This window comes from Hevea brasiliensis, chromosome 9, assembly GCF_030052815.1.
Source record: "Hevea brasiliensis isolate MT/VB/25A 57/8 chromosome 9, ASM3005281v1, whole genome shotgun sequence".
NCBI classification, from domain to species: Eukaryota; Viridiplantae; Streptophyta; class Magnoliopsida; order Malpighiales; family Euphorbiaceae; genus Hevea; species Hevea brasiliensis.
Window position 1 is genome coordinate 14,493,804 of NC_079501.1, and position 16,023 is coordinate 14,509,826.

The 16,023-nt window shown below is 34.6% G+C and overlaps 4 protein-coding genes across 5 annotated transcripts; 2 read left to right on the forward strand and 2 right to left on the reverse strand.

The window, feature by feature from the left end:
- The first annotated feature begins 45 nt into the window (after nucleotides 1-45).
- On the forward strand, nucleotides 46-1,478 carry LOC110654564 (2-oxoglutarate-dependent dioxygenase DAO). Its single transcript, XM_021810591.2, has 3 exons — nucleotides 46-474; nucleotides 565-883; nucleotides 998-1,478. Exons 1-3 carry the CDS (start codon nucleotides 143-145, stop codon nucleotides 1,253-1,255), a joined length of 909 nt encoding a protein of 302 aa, XP_021666283.2. The 5' UTR covers nucleotides 46-142; the 3' UTR covers nucleotides 1,256-1,478.
- A 50-nt stretch (nucleotides 1,479-1,528) lies between these two features.
- On the reverse strand, nucleotides 1,529-4,358 carry LOC110654563 (probable L-type lectin-domain containing receptor kinase S.5). The gene is made up of 2 exons (XM_021810590.2): nucleotides 2,998-4,358; nucleotides 1,529-2,532 (listed from the first exon to the last, which is right to left on the reverse strand). Exons 1-2 carry the CDS (start codon nucleotides 4,235-4,237, stop codon nucleotides 1,709-1,711), a joined length of 2,064 nt encoding a protein of 687 aa, XP_021666282.2. The 5' UTR covers nucleotides 4,238-4,358; the 3' UTR covers nucleotides 1,529-1,708.
- Nucleotides 4,359-6,030: 1,672 nt separating this feature from the next.
- LOC110654566 (uncharacterized) lies at nucleotides 6,031-7,488 on the forward strand. Of its 2 annotated transcripts, none has more exons than XM_021810594.2 (2): nucleotides 6,031-6,247; nucleotides 6,721-7,488. In XM_021810594.2, exons 1-2 carry the CDS (start codon nucleotides 6,235-6,237, stop codon nucleotides 7,176-7,178), a joined length of 471 nt encoding a protein of 156 aa, XP_021666286.2. In that variant the 5' UTR covers nucleotides 6,031-6,234; the 3' UTR covers nucleotides 7,179-7,488. The 2 variants fall into 2 exon arrangements, with proteins under 2 accessions (XP_021666286.2, XP_021666285.2); XM_021810593.2 differs by lacking the exon at nucleotides 6,031-6,247 and adding an exon at nucleotides 6,254-6,400.
- A 500-nt stretch (nucleotides 7,489-7,988) lies between these two features.
- On the reverse strand, nucleotides 7,989-12,061 carry LOC110654565 (subtilisin-like serine-protease S). The gene is made up of 11 exons (XM_021810592.2): nucleotides 11,730-12,061; nucleotides 11,545-11,642; nucleotides 11,349-11,446; nucleotides 11,097-11,255; nucleotides 10,748-10,859; nucleotides 10,097-10,625; nucleotides 9,927-10,021; nucleotides 9,591-9,833; nucleotides 9,386-9,500; nucleotides 9,094-9,280; nucleotides 7,989-8,768 (listed from the first exon to the last, which is right to left on the reverse strand). Exons 1-11 carry the CDS (start codon nucleotides 11,838-11,840, stop codon nucleotides 8,206-8,208), a joined length of 2,310 nt encoding a protein of 769 aa, XP_021666284.2. The 5' UTR covers nucleotides 11,841-12,061; the 3' UTR covers nucleotides 7,989-8,205.
- Nucleotides 12,062-16,023: the final 3,962 nt, after the last annotated feature.

A 16,023-nucleotide genomic window follows, 5' to 3' on the forward strand; every position in this document is an offset into this window, starting at 1 on the left:
AAATTATAAATTTTTCTATATATAATAATGCAAATTTGGCCGCAGGTTAGGTGGCTTTGGCAAGAGACGGCCATTTAGGGAAGAGGAAAGAAGAAGGAAGAACAGAAGAGGTGTAATCAAAATCAAATTTCACATAATATAGATGGAGAAAGGTGGTATTCCAACGATAGATCTGCAAGATTTTCCAGGACAGTTTGAGCGACTGAGAAAAGCATGCGAGGAGTGGGGTTGTTTCAGAATTGTGAACCACAATATACCCTCAGCTCTCATGTCGGAGATGAAGAACGTTGTGAGATCTCTGCTAGACCTTCCCATGGAAATCAAGAGGCGCAACACAGATGTAATATCAGGCAGCGGCTATGTAGCACCCTCCCAGACCAATCCTCTTTACGAGGCCTTGGGTCTTTATGACTTGGGCTCTTCCCAAGCTGTGCATACCTTCTGCTCCCAGTTGGATGCCTCTCCTCATCAAAGGTACTCTCTTAATTTCTTCTTCCGTAGAAATTAAGCTCTACTTTTATTTTTTCTTTAGTTTTTCATCGATCGATTTCTAATTGTTACCAGAGAGGTCATAGAGATGTATGCTAAAGCAGTTCATGAGCTGTCCATGGATTTAGCTGGGAAGTTGGCTCAAAGCATGGGATTGATTAGAACTGATTTGTTTGAGGGATGGCCTTGCCAATTTAGGATCAACAAGTATAACTTCACTCCTGAAACTGTAGGCTCCACTGGAGTTCAGATTCACACAGATTCTGGATTCTTGACTATACTTCAAGATGATGAAAATGTTGGCGGACTTGAAGTTATGGACAAGTCTGGAACATTTGTGGTTGTGGATCCGGAGCCAGGCACCCTCCTAGTCAATCTTGGAGATGTTGCTACGGTAGCTTTATATATATATATATATATATATATATACAAACAATTAGTTTTATATATATGCAATCTGTCAATCTTGGAGATGTCTGATTAAATGCTTCTTTAAATATGACCAAAGGTGTGGAGCAATGGAAGGCTTTGCAATGTGAAGCATCGAGTACAATGCAAAGAAGCAACAATTCGAGTTTCAATTGCTTCATTCATGTTGGGACCAAGAGCAGAGGCAGCAGTGGAAGCTCCGGCAGAACTTGTGGACTCTGAACACCCACGTCTCTACACCTCTTTTTCTTATGAATATTATAGAAAGCTCCGACAGTCCACAAAATTGCACGCTGGGGAAGCTCTTGAACTCGTACGTGTCCAGCCCTCACATTAATGAATAAGATTGGACAATTGCAGCACCATCATTTTGGATTCCTAAAATAACCTGGATATAAAGTATATGTCGAACTACCTAATTCAACAATGAGACTTACTTAATCCTCGAAAATATTGCGAGGGTTTCTGGTTTATTGTTTTGAATGAATCGTATGAAAAATGTAATGGCTAGTGATGAGTCTAAAATTCAATATCAATGCAAAATGCATACTTTTCCATGATGTTAGTTTTTTTTTTTTTTTTAATAGGAACTTTGGTCTCTCAACTCAAATACAGGAAAATCAATTGGCAATTTTTTTTAAAAAAAAAAAAAATTATACAATTCCATTGATCCAAATGCACACGTGCACACCCACCTCCAAATAATGGTCAATAAGATCTCAAAATCAATTTGAAAGGAGAAATAGGAAATAGGAATCATTGGCGAAATTTAAGGAATTAATTGACTTTGCTAGGCGAAAGAGCTGTTTGTATATCCCCCGGCGTAACTCTGAGGGCTAACGCTTTGAGGCGTCCAATCAGATGTAATAGGAATTGTATCAGCCGTAAAATCCGTGATGCCGCTGACATCAGGGCCTGTCGCCGACGGCCACACGAAAGCCGGTTTGAAAGGTGGGACACGGGGCACTGCCACTGATCCTGATATCATCTGAAAGATTTCATGTGTTTTAGGCCTCTCGCTAGCAATAGGATGGGAGCATGCCAGCCCAAGCAACAGCAGCCTTTGGGCTTCCTCAACATCGTAATTATTGCCGAGCCTCTCATCAACGGCCTCTAAAATACGCCCTTCACGATGCAGCCACCACACCCAGTCCACCAAGAACTGGAAGCCAGCGATCTTGGTCCATGGTCTCTGCCCGCACACCACCTCAAGAACTACCGCACCGAAGCCATAGACGTCAGACTCGCGGGTAGCTTTGCCCGTATGAAAGCATTCAGGGGCAATGTAGCCCATAGTACCAGGCACTCCTTCGAGCTCTGCATAGGAGGTTTTCTCATTTTCCAAGGCACGAGCCAGCCCAAAATCTCCAAGGCGAGCATTGAAGTTGGAATCGAGCATGATGTTGCTGGCCTTGAGGTCTCTATGCACCACTTTCTGGTCGTACTCGTTGTGGAGATAGTGCAGGGCAGATGCTACACCAGCTATGATGTTATGCCTGAGCTTCCACTCCAGGGTGTTCTTTTCTTCAGGTCCATGGAATATTTGTTTATCCAAGCTTCCATTTGGCATGTAGTCATACACCAGAAGTAGCATCCCATTCTTGTGGCACCACCCTATCGTCATTATTTAAAAATAATCAGCAGATTCAGATACAGAAGAACACTACCAGTTTCAAATCCATTTTACGTTATTTGCATATATAATGTTAACAACGTTCATGTCGTATGAAATTAAAGAGGTACTAAAACGTGAAAAATTTCTGCCTAGGCAACACATTTGTTAACCTCTCGGTTTCCTGGCACGTGAAAAAATTCAAGTCAAGGTCAGGCTCAAGCTTGTGCTAGAATTCTCTCTCGTCAGTTTTGGACATCAAAAATTAAACTAAGACCGAGTATGAACAGTGTTATATATCATGAATATGCTTTCAACTGGTAGGGCTTGGATTAGAATTACTAATTAAGAGTGGAAGACTAGACAATTTTCCAAATTTATGGGCTTGTAATGAATAAATAAATAAATATGAAAAAGTAAATTTCTTGCTAGGCAGATGGGGATGATGGGTTACAAAAAAAGTTTACCTAGTAATCGGACAAGATGTTTATGGCGGAGACGGTTAATGATGGTAAGCTCAGCCAAGAAATCGTCTTGACCCTTAAGGTTGTCTCTAGAGAACTTCTTCACAGCGACAGGGACATTGTCGTCCGGTAGCACTCCTTTGTACACCACTCCAAAACCACCTTGACCAAGCTTGTTCTTCTCATCGAAATTGTTGGTCGCCTTCTTCAGATCCCTGAATCGGAATTCCCTCGGAGTTCCTGGCAGGCTCTTAAGCGCTCCAAGTAGGTTGGGTCCGGAAGCCGCCCTCTTCTTCCGCAGATAGTAGGTCAACCCTGCTACCCCAATCAGTAATAGCACCAATCCAGGCACCCCAGCACCTATGCAGATCTTAATTAGTTTATCATCATTACCACCATTCTTAGGGGTGGCGGAATGCAGCAGCTCAACTGTCAAATTCCAAGCAAGCACGCAGTTGAGCTGGATGGCACTTCCCGTAGACGCTGCGAAGCCAAAGTAAGACTCCTGATGCACAAGAGCTCCGAGGTCTAGATCCGCAGTCAGCACAGGAGTAGTGGGCTTGGCGCTTCCTTGCTCCGCCATGTAAACATCCAGTGCCTTTTTGACGCCGTCGTAATGAACCCAGACCATATAGACTTTGGTTCCTACAGGAGAGATCTGGATGCCAAATTTGGAAAGCGACACGGTCTTGTTAGAGCGGATGCTGTGGATGTTAAGACCCATGTGGTTGTCATCCGGGTCGAAATCCTCCTTGAAGGTGTCAAGCTCAATGGCTACGATGCCATTAGAGGAATCTCCATCGGTGGTGGAGTTGGTCAAACCCAGGTACTGTCCACTGCTATTCGATGGAAGGCTGAGGTCTGGTGCTATTAGGAAAGCTAAGCCCTCTCCAGGAACAGAAGAGTTATCAACCCGATAGACATTGATGAGGAATGAAGTATTGAAGGAAACCACCCTTGTAGCTCCTCCTTGTTGTTCCTCCCAAAGAGTGAAAGATTGATTGAAGAATATGCGGCCGGACCTGTGTTCGAGGGTGAAGTTACCGGCGGAATCAGGAGTGACCTGAAGGGCATTGTTGCTGATTGTAGCAGGAGTTAGGACTGCGAAGGTGTTGTAGTAGGTACTGTTGAATGGACCAAACTCATAGTGTGATGTTTCCGAGTTCTGAGCCAGGGAGGGGGAAGTTACTGCTAAATTAATGTATAAAACAGTGATGATGGTGAGGACTCTTCTCAGATCCATAAATTTTTCAGGTAAGCAATGCTAAAACTCTCACCAAAACGAAGGAAGACGAAGGAGAAGAAGAGGAAGACAAAGTTGAAGGTTCCATCACCTTTTAATTTCTTTACATAAATACTATTTTTTTTTTTAGGTCTTATTACTGTTCTTCTGTTGAATTTTTTAAGCAATGAATAATATTAAGCCACGCGGTCTGACTTCGTCATTTTATGCTTTTTCCTTTTTCTTATTTTAATGCCGTTGGAGGATTAAACAGTCCAATTCAAAAGTAAACAAATTATAGGAATCAGACAGTTGATGATTTGCTGTCCTCATTATGTATGATTAACTTAATTAGAAGATAGCTCTGTGTCCGTCATGCTCCTCTATCGGCCTTGTATGTTTTCTTTCTTTTCTTTTAAGATTTTATAAATATGTATCCTTTTCGGCTTATGCAAATGCATGATTAAATATGCATGCAAGGTTCAGTAACAGATATGGAAGCAGGAAGAGGGGTATGAATCATCTCCCACCATATATTAAACTAAATTATATACTCCTCCATCATCATCCTATCCCTTCTCAATCTTGTGACTTTTATAATCCACCATGGCATCCCCCACTACTCTCAAGCCTAGCTCTGAGGTAAGTAAACAACGTAGTAATAATATATATATATATAACTGGCTATAACTCGTCTCTGTTTAATTTTGGATCAAAATTAATGATTTCAAATTAAAACTTGAATCAAAATAGGGAGGCTAGTTCTTTGCAATTCTAAGCTGGTTTGAGGTGATTATAGTTTCAGTTTAATTTCTAGCTAATTTTATTTTGAAATGATTTCGTTATTGAAATAATTTTTTTTTTTAAACATAACTAGAATATATCAAACCATTAGTTCAAACTATCAATTTGAATTACAATCTGGTTTAAGTTGAATGGGAGAAAGAACCATAATCAATACCCTGTCCAAGTTTTAAGCCAATTCAAGTTCCTAAAACTATATATTAATCGGTCCAATATTACTTTTGACCTGGTCAATTTCAAGTTTAAAGCAACATGTACATATTAATTATTTGTTAAATAATTTTTAAATATACTTTAATTAAATAGAAAATAAATTAATTAGTACCCATAAAAAAAATACAACTAACCACCTTATAAACCATGATTTATAAGCCAAAATAAATAAATAAATATTGGAAAGCATTTTCTCCGTTTAAGAAATTAATTAAATAAAATTGACCAAGTTAAGTAGAAACTACACTTAATGATAAATTAAATTAAATTAATTAAACAAGCTTTTACTCCGTAACCCTAACTAACTTGAACGACAAGAGAGTGTTAAAAAAAGACTTGAAATTTGAAAGTCGCCTTGAGCTGTGTTAATGAACTATGCTTCTCTCTTTATTCAACTTCTTATTGCAGATAATGATTTTATTAGAGCAGCACATGCACATCATACACGTATGAACGCATCATTGTAAATTGTTTTAATATTAATTTTATAAATTATAAATTTGCTTAATCCATAATTCCATATATCATTTTCATTTGTCTTCACAATGTCATGAATATTAATTAACATTTTAGTTTTTTTTTTTTATAAATTTGAAATATTATTATTGCTGATTTTCATTCAATTTTTTTTTCTTAATTTCTCACTAGTTTTTAGATTATAATTTAATAAATAATATCATACTAAAAATTATAAGCTTTCGTCGTTGCTTATTGTGCTGTGACTGAGTCGAGGGTGTCCAAACAATTAAAACGTCATCGTTTCGGCATTTGCCGGCTCTAGTGCGTCGCCGTATTTTTATACATATAGAAGCCATCAAGCCCAAGCTGTTCTCGCTTCTCTAGCCTCTCGGTCTGTCCTCTCTCATTCTCTAACCCTAACACCACCGCCCCAAACGTATCCCTACCGCCATCTTCTCCTCCGACTCTACAGAAAGGAAAAGCATAATCGAGAAAAAACAAGGGAAACGAATTGAAGCTCCGGTTACCCACCCACTCCTTACATGTCCAAATCGAGTAAGGTTTCTTGTTCTTTTTTAAATTTTCTTCTCTATCCTCTCAATTGTTAATTTTTCTTCCCTGCCAATACCTTACAACCTCAAAATTGACTTTTGTTGTTATCCGGTGATGCCTAATCTATGGATTTTGTCTGGTGTTCAATGATTTTAGGTATTCCTTTTCTTTTTATTGTTTGTCATAGTTCTTGTCAATATGATTACCTCTATGATTATGAGCGACTTCACCAATCAGATGATGAACTAATTTCAGGAACAAGATAAGGGTTTATCTTCATTATTAGTATCTTACTGATGTCTTCAATACTAATAATCTTTATGAGGACGACGCTTCTGATATGTTTAAATCTATGCAATTCATATTTCCCTATGTCTGTCTGTCCATTTGGTTTCTGATATTAATTGGCTGTAGTCTTTTGGTCACTGAGAAACAGTTGAAATTCTTCTTAAGCTCTTCTGCTTTTGATCATGCAGTACTGCTGGTGAAAAATATGCAAGATCCAAGGATGCCACCATCAGGGGAAATTACTAACTCCAAGCCACGCAAAAAGAAAGCCTCAACCTCTAGGACTTCCTTGATCCCATTACAAGGTAATGACACCCGACAGGCACAGGGCCCTATAAGAACAAGCCAGAGGGCCTCCAAAAGGAGCTTGAAGAATGAAGGCTCTCCACTGATTCAGCAACAGGAGAGGTCAAATTCAGATTCATTGCCTGACTCATCTTCATCAGGAAATGAATATCGTGCGCTCAGAAGGAAATATTTGCTGTTGGAGGAAGAAAGCTTTGGTCTTGGGAGAGAGTTGAAGGTAGTTGAAGAGGAGGTTAAGACTCTTGAAGATGAGAAACTTGCATTGTTAGACCAGCTGGTTGTGTTAGAAGGTCTAATTGATCCTTCAGAAGTGCATCCTCATGAGTTTGTATCGCTCTAATTCCTTATATCTGCACCTTCTTCTTCTTCTTCTTCTTCTTCTTCTTCTTCTTCTTTTTTTAAGAATTGGTTCTTGGTGATTATTGATTGGTGCACTTGTATATTATGCATTACATACTTTAATGATGTTAAATTATGCAATTGATAGCTAGCTCTGGAAGGTCTAACAAAGTCCCTGGAAGATGAGCTCTTAGACGTGTAATTAGTGCCCTTTTCTGTTTATGTAATGGTAACATGTCTGCAATTGTTTTTAAATATGTTAATTCAGAGTCGGTATCAATATATGATCTTGTTTATGCAGCTTTAAAATCTGCAGATCTTGCAATGTTTTTGCCATAAATAGTTTATTTTTGATGTCTTAGTTACTCGAGATAACTGTTATCCATTAGAAAAAATTTTGCAAGGTTCCATGAAGGGAACATAAGATCACAAAGGACAAAGAAAGTAGTGCATAAAATTCAAGACCTCGTAAGCTGTGGAGTAATAGCTCGTAATCATCTATATAGAGAGATTTCAAGCAAGAATCGGCTATACGTTGGATTGCAGCAGAGAATCATCCATTACTTCATTTTACTTTGGTTGCCTTTCCTAGAAAGCCTAATACAAATGATCAAGAAATTACAACGCAGTGCCCCTTCAGGCTGAACCAAACCAATAGAAGAGGAACAAAGTATCGGTGGTAGCTAATGAGAACTTTATCACATGCAAATCTGATCAAGTTTCAAAACTATCCAAAAGTATTCCCACCTCACTGAAATATAATCTAGCCACGAAGGAAGTGTAAAATGGAGAAGAAAACCAAAAAAAAAAATGAAAAAATAATTCTTGAATTTATATATACACTCCCATTGTTTATTATCCTTTTTAACAAAATAATCATAGAATAATTCTGCAGCCTGTTTGATCCAAATATATAATGGCACGTTACTGTCGATTTATGAAGTCAGTGGTACTTCGGCATCAACATTTGTTTAGGGCTGTGAGGATCTCAAACCTCCTTAACCAATATAAATGCAAATTAAGCCACATTATCTCATCAACCCCATACTGGAAGATGCAACCCGAACAACTATTGAGCTAGTGACCCTTGTATTTCCATTTCTCCAGGTCAAAAACCCGAATGTATAGCCCTTTGATGGAGCTGCCACCTTGAAATTCATAGTGAATTTAATCTTCTGGCCATAGCTGTTGAAGATGAGTCGCTTTGGCACAACAGTGACATTGATTCCAACAGGATTAGAAACTACGGCTTTATAAATGCTTCTCGGTTTGCCAACATTCGTCACTGTTCGAGTTACAGAGAAGTTGTCTTTAAGATTCGGGACGGTGATAGAAGGATAATTGAGGCTGAAAGCTGTTGTCAAAGTCTGATTACATGTGCTATTGTCTCTCGTAACCAAATGCAGTGATCTCTCATCATAACCAATTGAACAGAGAAAAGCTTTATAATCTGTTGGCTGTGCATCATAGACGAGACCGGGATCAAGGACCCTTGTTGGGTCAATAAAACCTGATCCATAATCAAATGCATTACCCCTTCTTCCACTAGGATCCGCTGTAATGGGTTTGAGATTTTTATCGAGGATAGTAGCTGCAATTTCCATCAGTAATCAATATTTTATTAGAAGGTTCTTGAACAAAAGATTTATACTTTAGTAACTTATTCTATCTCACGGAGAGCAAAGCTCTGGAATTCTATTTAAGAGAATAAAGACTGGATAAATGGGTTGATGGCTCAAGGTTGAGCACCATATGAAGCCAAAGAGAGGGCAACGCAAGCCAAGCTGTTTGCTCAACCAAATCCAAGAATATTGGGGCCATTTCAACAGTATAAGCACGCACAAAAATCCATTCAGTTGTAATCCCTTTGAGCATCTCTTAAAATTATGAGAGTAGTCAGCGACATGGGAACTTACCAGTAGTCATGATTGCAGATTTGATGGCAGATGGTGACCAAGAAGGATTAACTGCTTTGATCAAGGCTGCAATTCCTGTTACATGTGGGCAGGCCATGGAAGTTCCAGAAAGAATGTTGAAATGCATTTTCCTAACTGCTGGAGACCATGCTGCAAGGATGTTAAGTCCAGGAGCTGTGACATCAGGCTACAAAGCAAAAGGTAAAAATGAAAAAAAAATAAATGATCAATAAAACATGAAAAAGGTTTGAACTAATAATTACAAATGCCAGTTCTCTTGTTGAGAATATACCTTCAAAATTTCAGGGGTTAAAGCATTGGGTCCTTTTGAAGAAAATGTTGCAACTCGAGGTGCAGGCTGAGATCCCAAAACCGTCTTTGCTCGGGATATTTTTGCTATTGCTTTTCTGTTCACAAAGGTGGAATGGCCCTGATCACAAAATTGGATAAACTTGAACACAAAGATCGAGTCCCTATTATGAGAAGTGAAAACAAACCGTGTGCCATTAATATAAGATAGAATCTTGTTCCCCATCCCTCTTCCAACAATAGCAGAGGGAATTGTAAAGGGAATGGCAACATCTTGATCTGCCTCATCAATAAGGACCATCCCAACTCCACCAGCTTCTTTGACTGTTGTACCCTTCGCCAGCTTTGATTCTGTTGAACTTTCAGCATGTCGACAGACAAGGACTTTCCCTCTGGCTTTAGTACTATTCAAGGAACTCTCTAAGCAATAACTACAGTAACAGATAAGAAAATGAAAAATAAATTGAAGTTTCCTCATGCACTTCAATGCAAATTGCAATGGCTTTCGAGTACCTGTTCTTCACCTGGATTGATAAGGAGTGAAGTATCCGGCATAGGCTTCAGAGGCAGAGATGATTCTTGCAGAAGCATTCATTTCAAAGAGACTGAGACTTTCACCCTATTTCATGACTTTGAACAAATAAGGCTTTGTCCTTTACAGGAAAAGTTTTGAATGAGAAGAAAGTAGCATTACCGAAAAATTAGCAGTATTTCCTAATATGATATCAGATGCAAAGTCCCTATCTGTTGAACTGGCAGCAACTGTAATCATCCATGGGGCGAGATTTGTTGCAGAACCTTCGTTTCCTTCATTTCCAGCTGAAGCAACTACTAACACTCCACGAGTAGCAGCATGAAATGACCCAATAGAGATGGCATCATTGAAATAATCTCCCTGTGGGGCATCTGGACCCAGAGACAAAGATAAGATATGAACCCCGTCTCTAATTGCATCATCAAAGGCAGCAAGTAAATCAACATCATAGCAACCCGAGTCCCAACAAGTTTTGTACACTGCAATTCTGGCCATTGGTGCACCACCTCTAGCTCCCCCAGTTGCCAACCCCTTGTAATTCATATTTGACACATAACGACCAGCAGCAATTGACGCTGTGTGGCTACCATGACCAGAGCTGTCCCTTGGAGATCTAAATGACATTATTTCGGTTGAATCTTCTTCAGCTTCATAGCCACTCATATAGTATCTTGCTCCAACCACTTTCCTATGTTATACATTTTAACCAACACTAAGTATTCCCCACTAATAAATATCCATGTGATTGATCCATCCATTAAAGAAAAGGGAGGGGAGGGAGAGAGAAATAGCGCAGAGTATGAAGTGAACCTGTTGCAATATGAAGCGTTGAACGCTTCTCCTGATTGGCACTGTCCCTTCCATCTGGCTGGCACTGGGGGCATGTCGTCATCGCTAAAACTAGGAGATTCAGGCCAAATTCCTGATTCAGATGATGATTAGAGAGAACATACTTTTTTTTGAAACTTTTTAACCCTTTGAAGCACACATGATGCATCGCATCATATTGCATTTAATAAGGCAAGGATGGAATTTCAAGGATCCCAATCACTAACAAGTCGAAATTTGGCATTTGATGGAAAGATGCATGTATGATGGGCATTCAATTGAGAAATAGATAGCAGAAGAAGCAATTGGAGAGTAAAAAGAGCGTTCTCACCTGTGTCTATGAAACCAATAATAATGTTAACTTGGTTCTTGGTAGAGTGTCCTGGAATCTCCATGGTTTCTTCACCCACAAGACCCATGAAATCCCAAGAGTGAGTGGTGTGTAGCCTTCTTTTCAAATTGGGAAACACAGAGACCACTCCTGGCATCTCTGTTGCAAAAAAAATTTATGCGTATATTGTAAATTTAACAAACACTCCATAATTATTAAAAAAGAAGAAGAAGAACTATATGAGCTAGTTACTAGCAATCTGGGAAGCTTGTTTGTCCGTTAACTTGGCAGCAAAGCCCCTGAAGCCATGTCTGTAGCTATAAAGGTAAGAGGCACGCGCTTGTTCAATGCTATTGTATGACCCAACACACAACAAGAGCTATCAATAATGGAGATGAGGGAGTTAATTATCAAGCAGAGAAAAGAGAACAGAGAGTAAAGAGGAGACCTTCCACCGTGAACAGCGGCGAGTATTTGGTGGTTTTGGGTGAGAATGTGGTCTGGGTGGTCTTGAGTACTTACGCTTCCCATATAAACAACATAAGCCTGCAATCCAAACACAGAATGAAAAATCCAGGGACAGGGACCTGTAAAAATTATCCAAACACTTAGAAAACAATAAGATGGATGGACCTTAGAAGAATAGCAAAATCCAAATTGTCCCACAAAAACAGAAAGCAACAAAAGATTGGAGATGCAAAACCACCGACTGCTGCGACGGCAACAGAGTGAAGTAGTCATCATCAAATTTTCCCAAATGTTAATGTGTGTTGAGGAGGAAGCGTTGGGATTCTGTTTTTGGTTGTAAAATGGAAGAATGCACAATCAGTAATCCATGAAAAGGAAGAACAGAAAATGGTACACACACACACACACAATGATAATTGGTATGCAGAAAAGAGAGCATATACTGTCAGGTTGCCAGGGATGGGATGGGTATGGGATATATTATTTTTTATTAAAAAAAAAAGGAAAACCAACGTTAGTAAATAGTGACCCATTATTCATAGATGCCACTTTTATAAGAAAGAGAAAGCTTTGCTTTTAGAGCAAACTAACAGGAAGATTAATATGGATTTTTCTTATCATGAAAAAATATATATATATATATATATTTAGATATGTTTACTATAAATCTAAGATGAGATAAATTGTATAATGAAATATATTTATTAAATACATAAATTTTATAAATATTTATATTTTATTTTTATAATAAATTAAATTTAAATAAAAATTTTTCAAAAAACAGACCCACAGGTAGACCCTAAACATTTAATAATCTTCCCAAACTCACAAGGCAACCAGCCGCCCCTCTTTCCTCCTCCACCCACCTCTATTCCATACTTGGATTTGTCTTGGCCATTCACCCTCAATTTCCGGAGCTCCTCCTTTATTATGCTGCCATCCCTTTTTTATTAGACTAGGAATAGTAAACCAGACACCTATAATTATTAAATTCGAATCGAATCGGTCAGCTGAAATCGGTGAATCGATAAATTAGCCTTTAAATCGATCTGAGTTTGTAATTGAACTAGATAAAAAAATAACTCAGCGTGACTCGACTAACTTGGTGATTGAACCAGTAAATCGGTGTAACCTAATTGACTCAATCGATTCAATTATTCAATAAAATCTTTTTTTTTAATTATTGATATAGAGAATTAAACTCAAAATCTTATAAAAAGTCTTTAAAATAAAAATTAATAGAGTTGACTTGGTAATTATTTTTTTTATTTTAATATATTTATTTTTTTAACATATACTTAATATTTCATAAATATTAAAAAGAAAATTACACGTTATATCACTTAATACTTTTATATAAAATTTGAAAATACTATTAAATTTTATTAAATATAACTTAATGAATATTTTAAATAATATAAAATTAATTAATTAATTATTTTTTTATTTATATATTTTAGATGCTATATTTAATTAATTTATATATATTTAATTAATTTTTAATGAACTATTGATTGAACCATTAACCTACTAGTTGAACCATTAATCCATTACTCGATTCCTTCACCAGATCAATCTTCAAATCTTCAAATCAAATTTAATAATACTGCTCACAACAAAATATATCATGAACTTAATATAAATTTTATTTATTTTATATATAAATTTTATTTTATATAGATATTATATTTTAAATTTACGACGAATCAATTTAAATAAAAATTTTTCTAAACTCACACAAGAATTAATATTAAATCATTGAATTAATGCCAAAAACATGCATATATTCTTGTTGTTTCCATAATTTCGTATAACAGAGGAGATTGCCTTCTATTGATTAGATTTTAATATATTAAAGTTGAAATTAAAATATACCCATTGCTTTCTTGCAGTGCAGCACTTGTTCATAATTTGGATTACAAATGCAGGTAATTAATGACACCCAAATCCAATGATTGAGATTGGGAATTGTAATTTAATTGGAAATCGGCTATAAGTCCCACATGGGATGTGAATAAATGATCTGGCAATGGATCATCTAGGGTTCAGTGTACAAATCAAGAATAAGCATCAAAAGGGAGGAATCTGCCATGAAATTATTATCCCAAATTGCCCAAGATTTTCTCATCATGGTTTATAACCTGCAATTCCATTATCATCTCATGGCTATCATTATTTTAAGGCACTTTCACCACAATTATATACAAATATAGATAGATTATACAGAAACTATTTAAAAAAAAAAAAAGAAAATGATTAATTAATGGAACTAAAAATGGTAGGAAGAGATTTTATCATTTTAGACAAGGTAAAATGAGTGTGTTTAAAAGTCTAAAAATAAAAAATTTTGAATTTTAAATAAAACAGAATTTAATTTTCTTTAAATTAAGAATAAGTTATTTTAAATGAACTTTTTATGTACTGAATTTTTTTTTATTAATAATCTAAAGCAATCTTACTTAAAATACACTATTTTTGTAAATAAAAATAAATATATTTATTTTATTTATCAATTATTTTAAATAATAAAATTCAAAATAAATTTTATCATTTTAAATTATTCTAAATATATAAAATTTATTAAAAATTATTTAATTAAGATTAAATTATTTTATTGCATAAAAATCATTACTATCTCAGATTTTAAGCTGAATGTATCCATATATGGGTAGGGAGGGAAAGATCAAGTTTTTGCAAGGATTCAATCCCACTAAATCTTAATATAACAGGTTTAGATAGTACATAATTTAATTTAAGATAAAATTTTAATTTAAAAAATAGTACTCGTTATAGGTTAAAATTGAGTTCGGGTTTTATATGTTGAGATTTATAATCCAAATCCGTTTATATAAATATTTAATAAAACATAAAATATATTTTTTTATAATAATATTTATAAATTTTATATTTTTATTTTAAATAAACTAGAATTTAAATATTTTATAAAATTATTAAAATTTTATAATATAAATTATTAATAAAAATAAATAAAATTTACGTAAATTATTAATTAAAATATATAAAATTAAGTGGGTTTGAGTATTTTTTCGATAATAATAATTAGATTTGTGATGAATTCAGATAATTGATAATATCTTTTAATTGGATTTATAAGGCTTTAGATTTTAAAAATATTAAAAATTTATGTAGAATGATTTTCGCTGATATCTTATTCGATAGCAGAATATTAATATCATTTTATGCACTTCAAAATATAATTCTTGATGTATGATTTATTTATTTATTTATTTTAACTGATATTATATTTTGAAATTAAATTATTTAATTTTTAAAATGTAGAATTAAATTATAATATTAATTAAAATTTAAGAATTAAATATTAAATTTCCCTATATAATTTGGCATTAGCCGATTCAGACAAAACACACAGCATATGACAATTCTGATTATATATATATATATAAAAGGGAGATGATCATGATTCAAGTGTAAATCAATATTATAGCATATGCCGCATTTTTTTTTTATTGATTTTTTTCCTCTCCATTCTTAGTCGGATTAATTCATATATCAATTTTAACGAGTTTTATTAATTTTAAAAATTAAACTATAATTAATAAAATAATAATAATAATAATATAAAATAAATTTATTTACAATTAAGTTATTTTTTATTTAGTTTTGTGCTAAACTTTTGCAACTGCCTTTGTTATTTCACCGTTTTTTCGATACCTATTAATAAGATAAATTTACGTCTATACGCGTTAGTTTGACTTTTAATTGTCATTAAGATTTTTATACAGCAATTAATAAAATAATTAAATTATATAAATTTTATTAAAATATTTTTTATTTTAATTTAATTATTTTTTATTTTATTTAATTGAAAAATAAAAGTAATAAGATAAAATTTAGAAAATTATGAAAATAATAATTATATTCAATAAAAATAATTTAAATTTAAAACATTTCAAAATGATAAATAATTTTTAATAAAATAATTTTTTAAAAATAGTGGATAAAAGTGAATAAAAAAAAGTAATATAGATAAATTTAAATTTAAGTGGCAATTTATGAAGTTAAAATTATTTTTTTTTAAATAAAAGTATTATTTTATATATCATTAAAAAAATTATTTTATTATTTTAATATTATTATAATTAAAATTTATTAAATTTAATTTTAATTTTTTTTTAATATATTTTAATTAATATATTTAAAAAATAATTTTTTTAATAACAATTCTAATTTCGGTGTCAAAAAGACCCTAAATGATCCAAACCTGAAAAATTCGGTGCATAAAATGTAAACACAGGGCTGTAAATAACGGCTAGTAACTAACTTTAATGAAACAAGAAGGGTAGAAATGATGAATGCCTCGGTATGATTATAAGACAGAATCTATGTATTAATGATGAGTGTTTTATTTTATAGTATGATGAAGATGGAGATGGAGATAGTGTGGCAGGTAATCGAGTGCGTTATTTGACTAAGAGCC

Bases quoted from the DNA above. Each gene is read 5' to 3' on its own strand.
- LOC110654564 (XM_021810591.2), top strand. From the start codon at position 143: ATGGAGAAAGGTGGTATTCCAACGATAGATCTGCAAGATTTTCCAGGA. The intron at 475-564 runs GTACTCTCTTAA...AATTGTTACCAG, and splicing joins GATGCCTCTCCTCATCAAAG to AGAGGTCATAGAGATGTATG. The intron at 884-997 runs GTAGCTTTATAT...ATATGACCAAAG, and splicing joins ATCTTGGAGATGTTGCTACG to GTGTGGAGCAATGGAAGGCT.
- LOC110654565 (XM_021810592.2), bottom strand. From the start codon at position 11,840: ATGATGACTACTTCACTCTGTTGCCGTCGCAGCAGTCGGTGGTTTTGC. The intron at 10,626-10,747 runs GTTCACTTCATA...TGTATAACATAG, and splicing joins AACGCTTCATATTGCAACAG to GAAAGTGGTTGGAGCAAGAT. The intron at 10,022-10,096 runs GTAATGCTACTT...GTCATGAAATAG, and splicing joins GAAATACTGCTAATTTTTCG to GGTGAAAGTCTCAGTCTCTT.
- LOC110654563 (XM_021810590.2), bottom strand. From the start codon at position 4,237: ATGGATCTGAGAAGAGTCCTCACCATCATCACTGTTTTATACATTAAT. The intron at 2,533-2,997 runs GTAAACTTTTTT...TAATGACGATAG, and splicing joins ACATCTTGTCCGATTACTAG to GGTGGTGCCACAAGAATGGG.
- LOC110654566 (XM_021810593.2), top strand. From the start codon at position 6,370: ATGGATTTTGTCTGGTGTTCAATGATTTTAG. The intron at 6,401-6,720 runs GTATTCCTTTTC...TTGATCATGCAG, and splicing joins CTGGTGTTCAATGATTTTAG to TACTGCTGGTGAAAAATATG.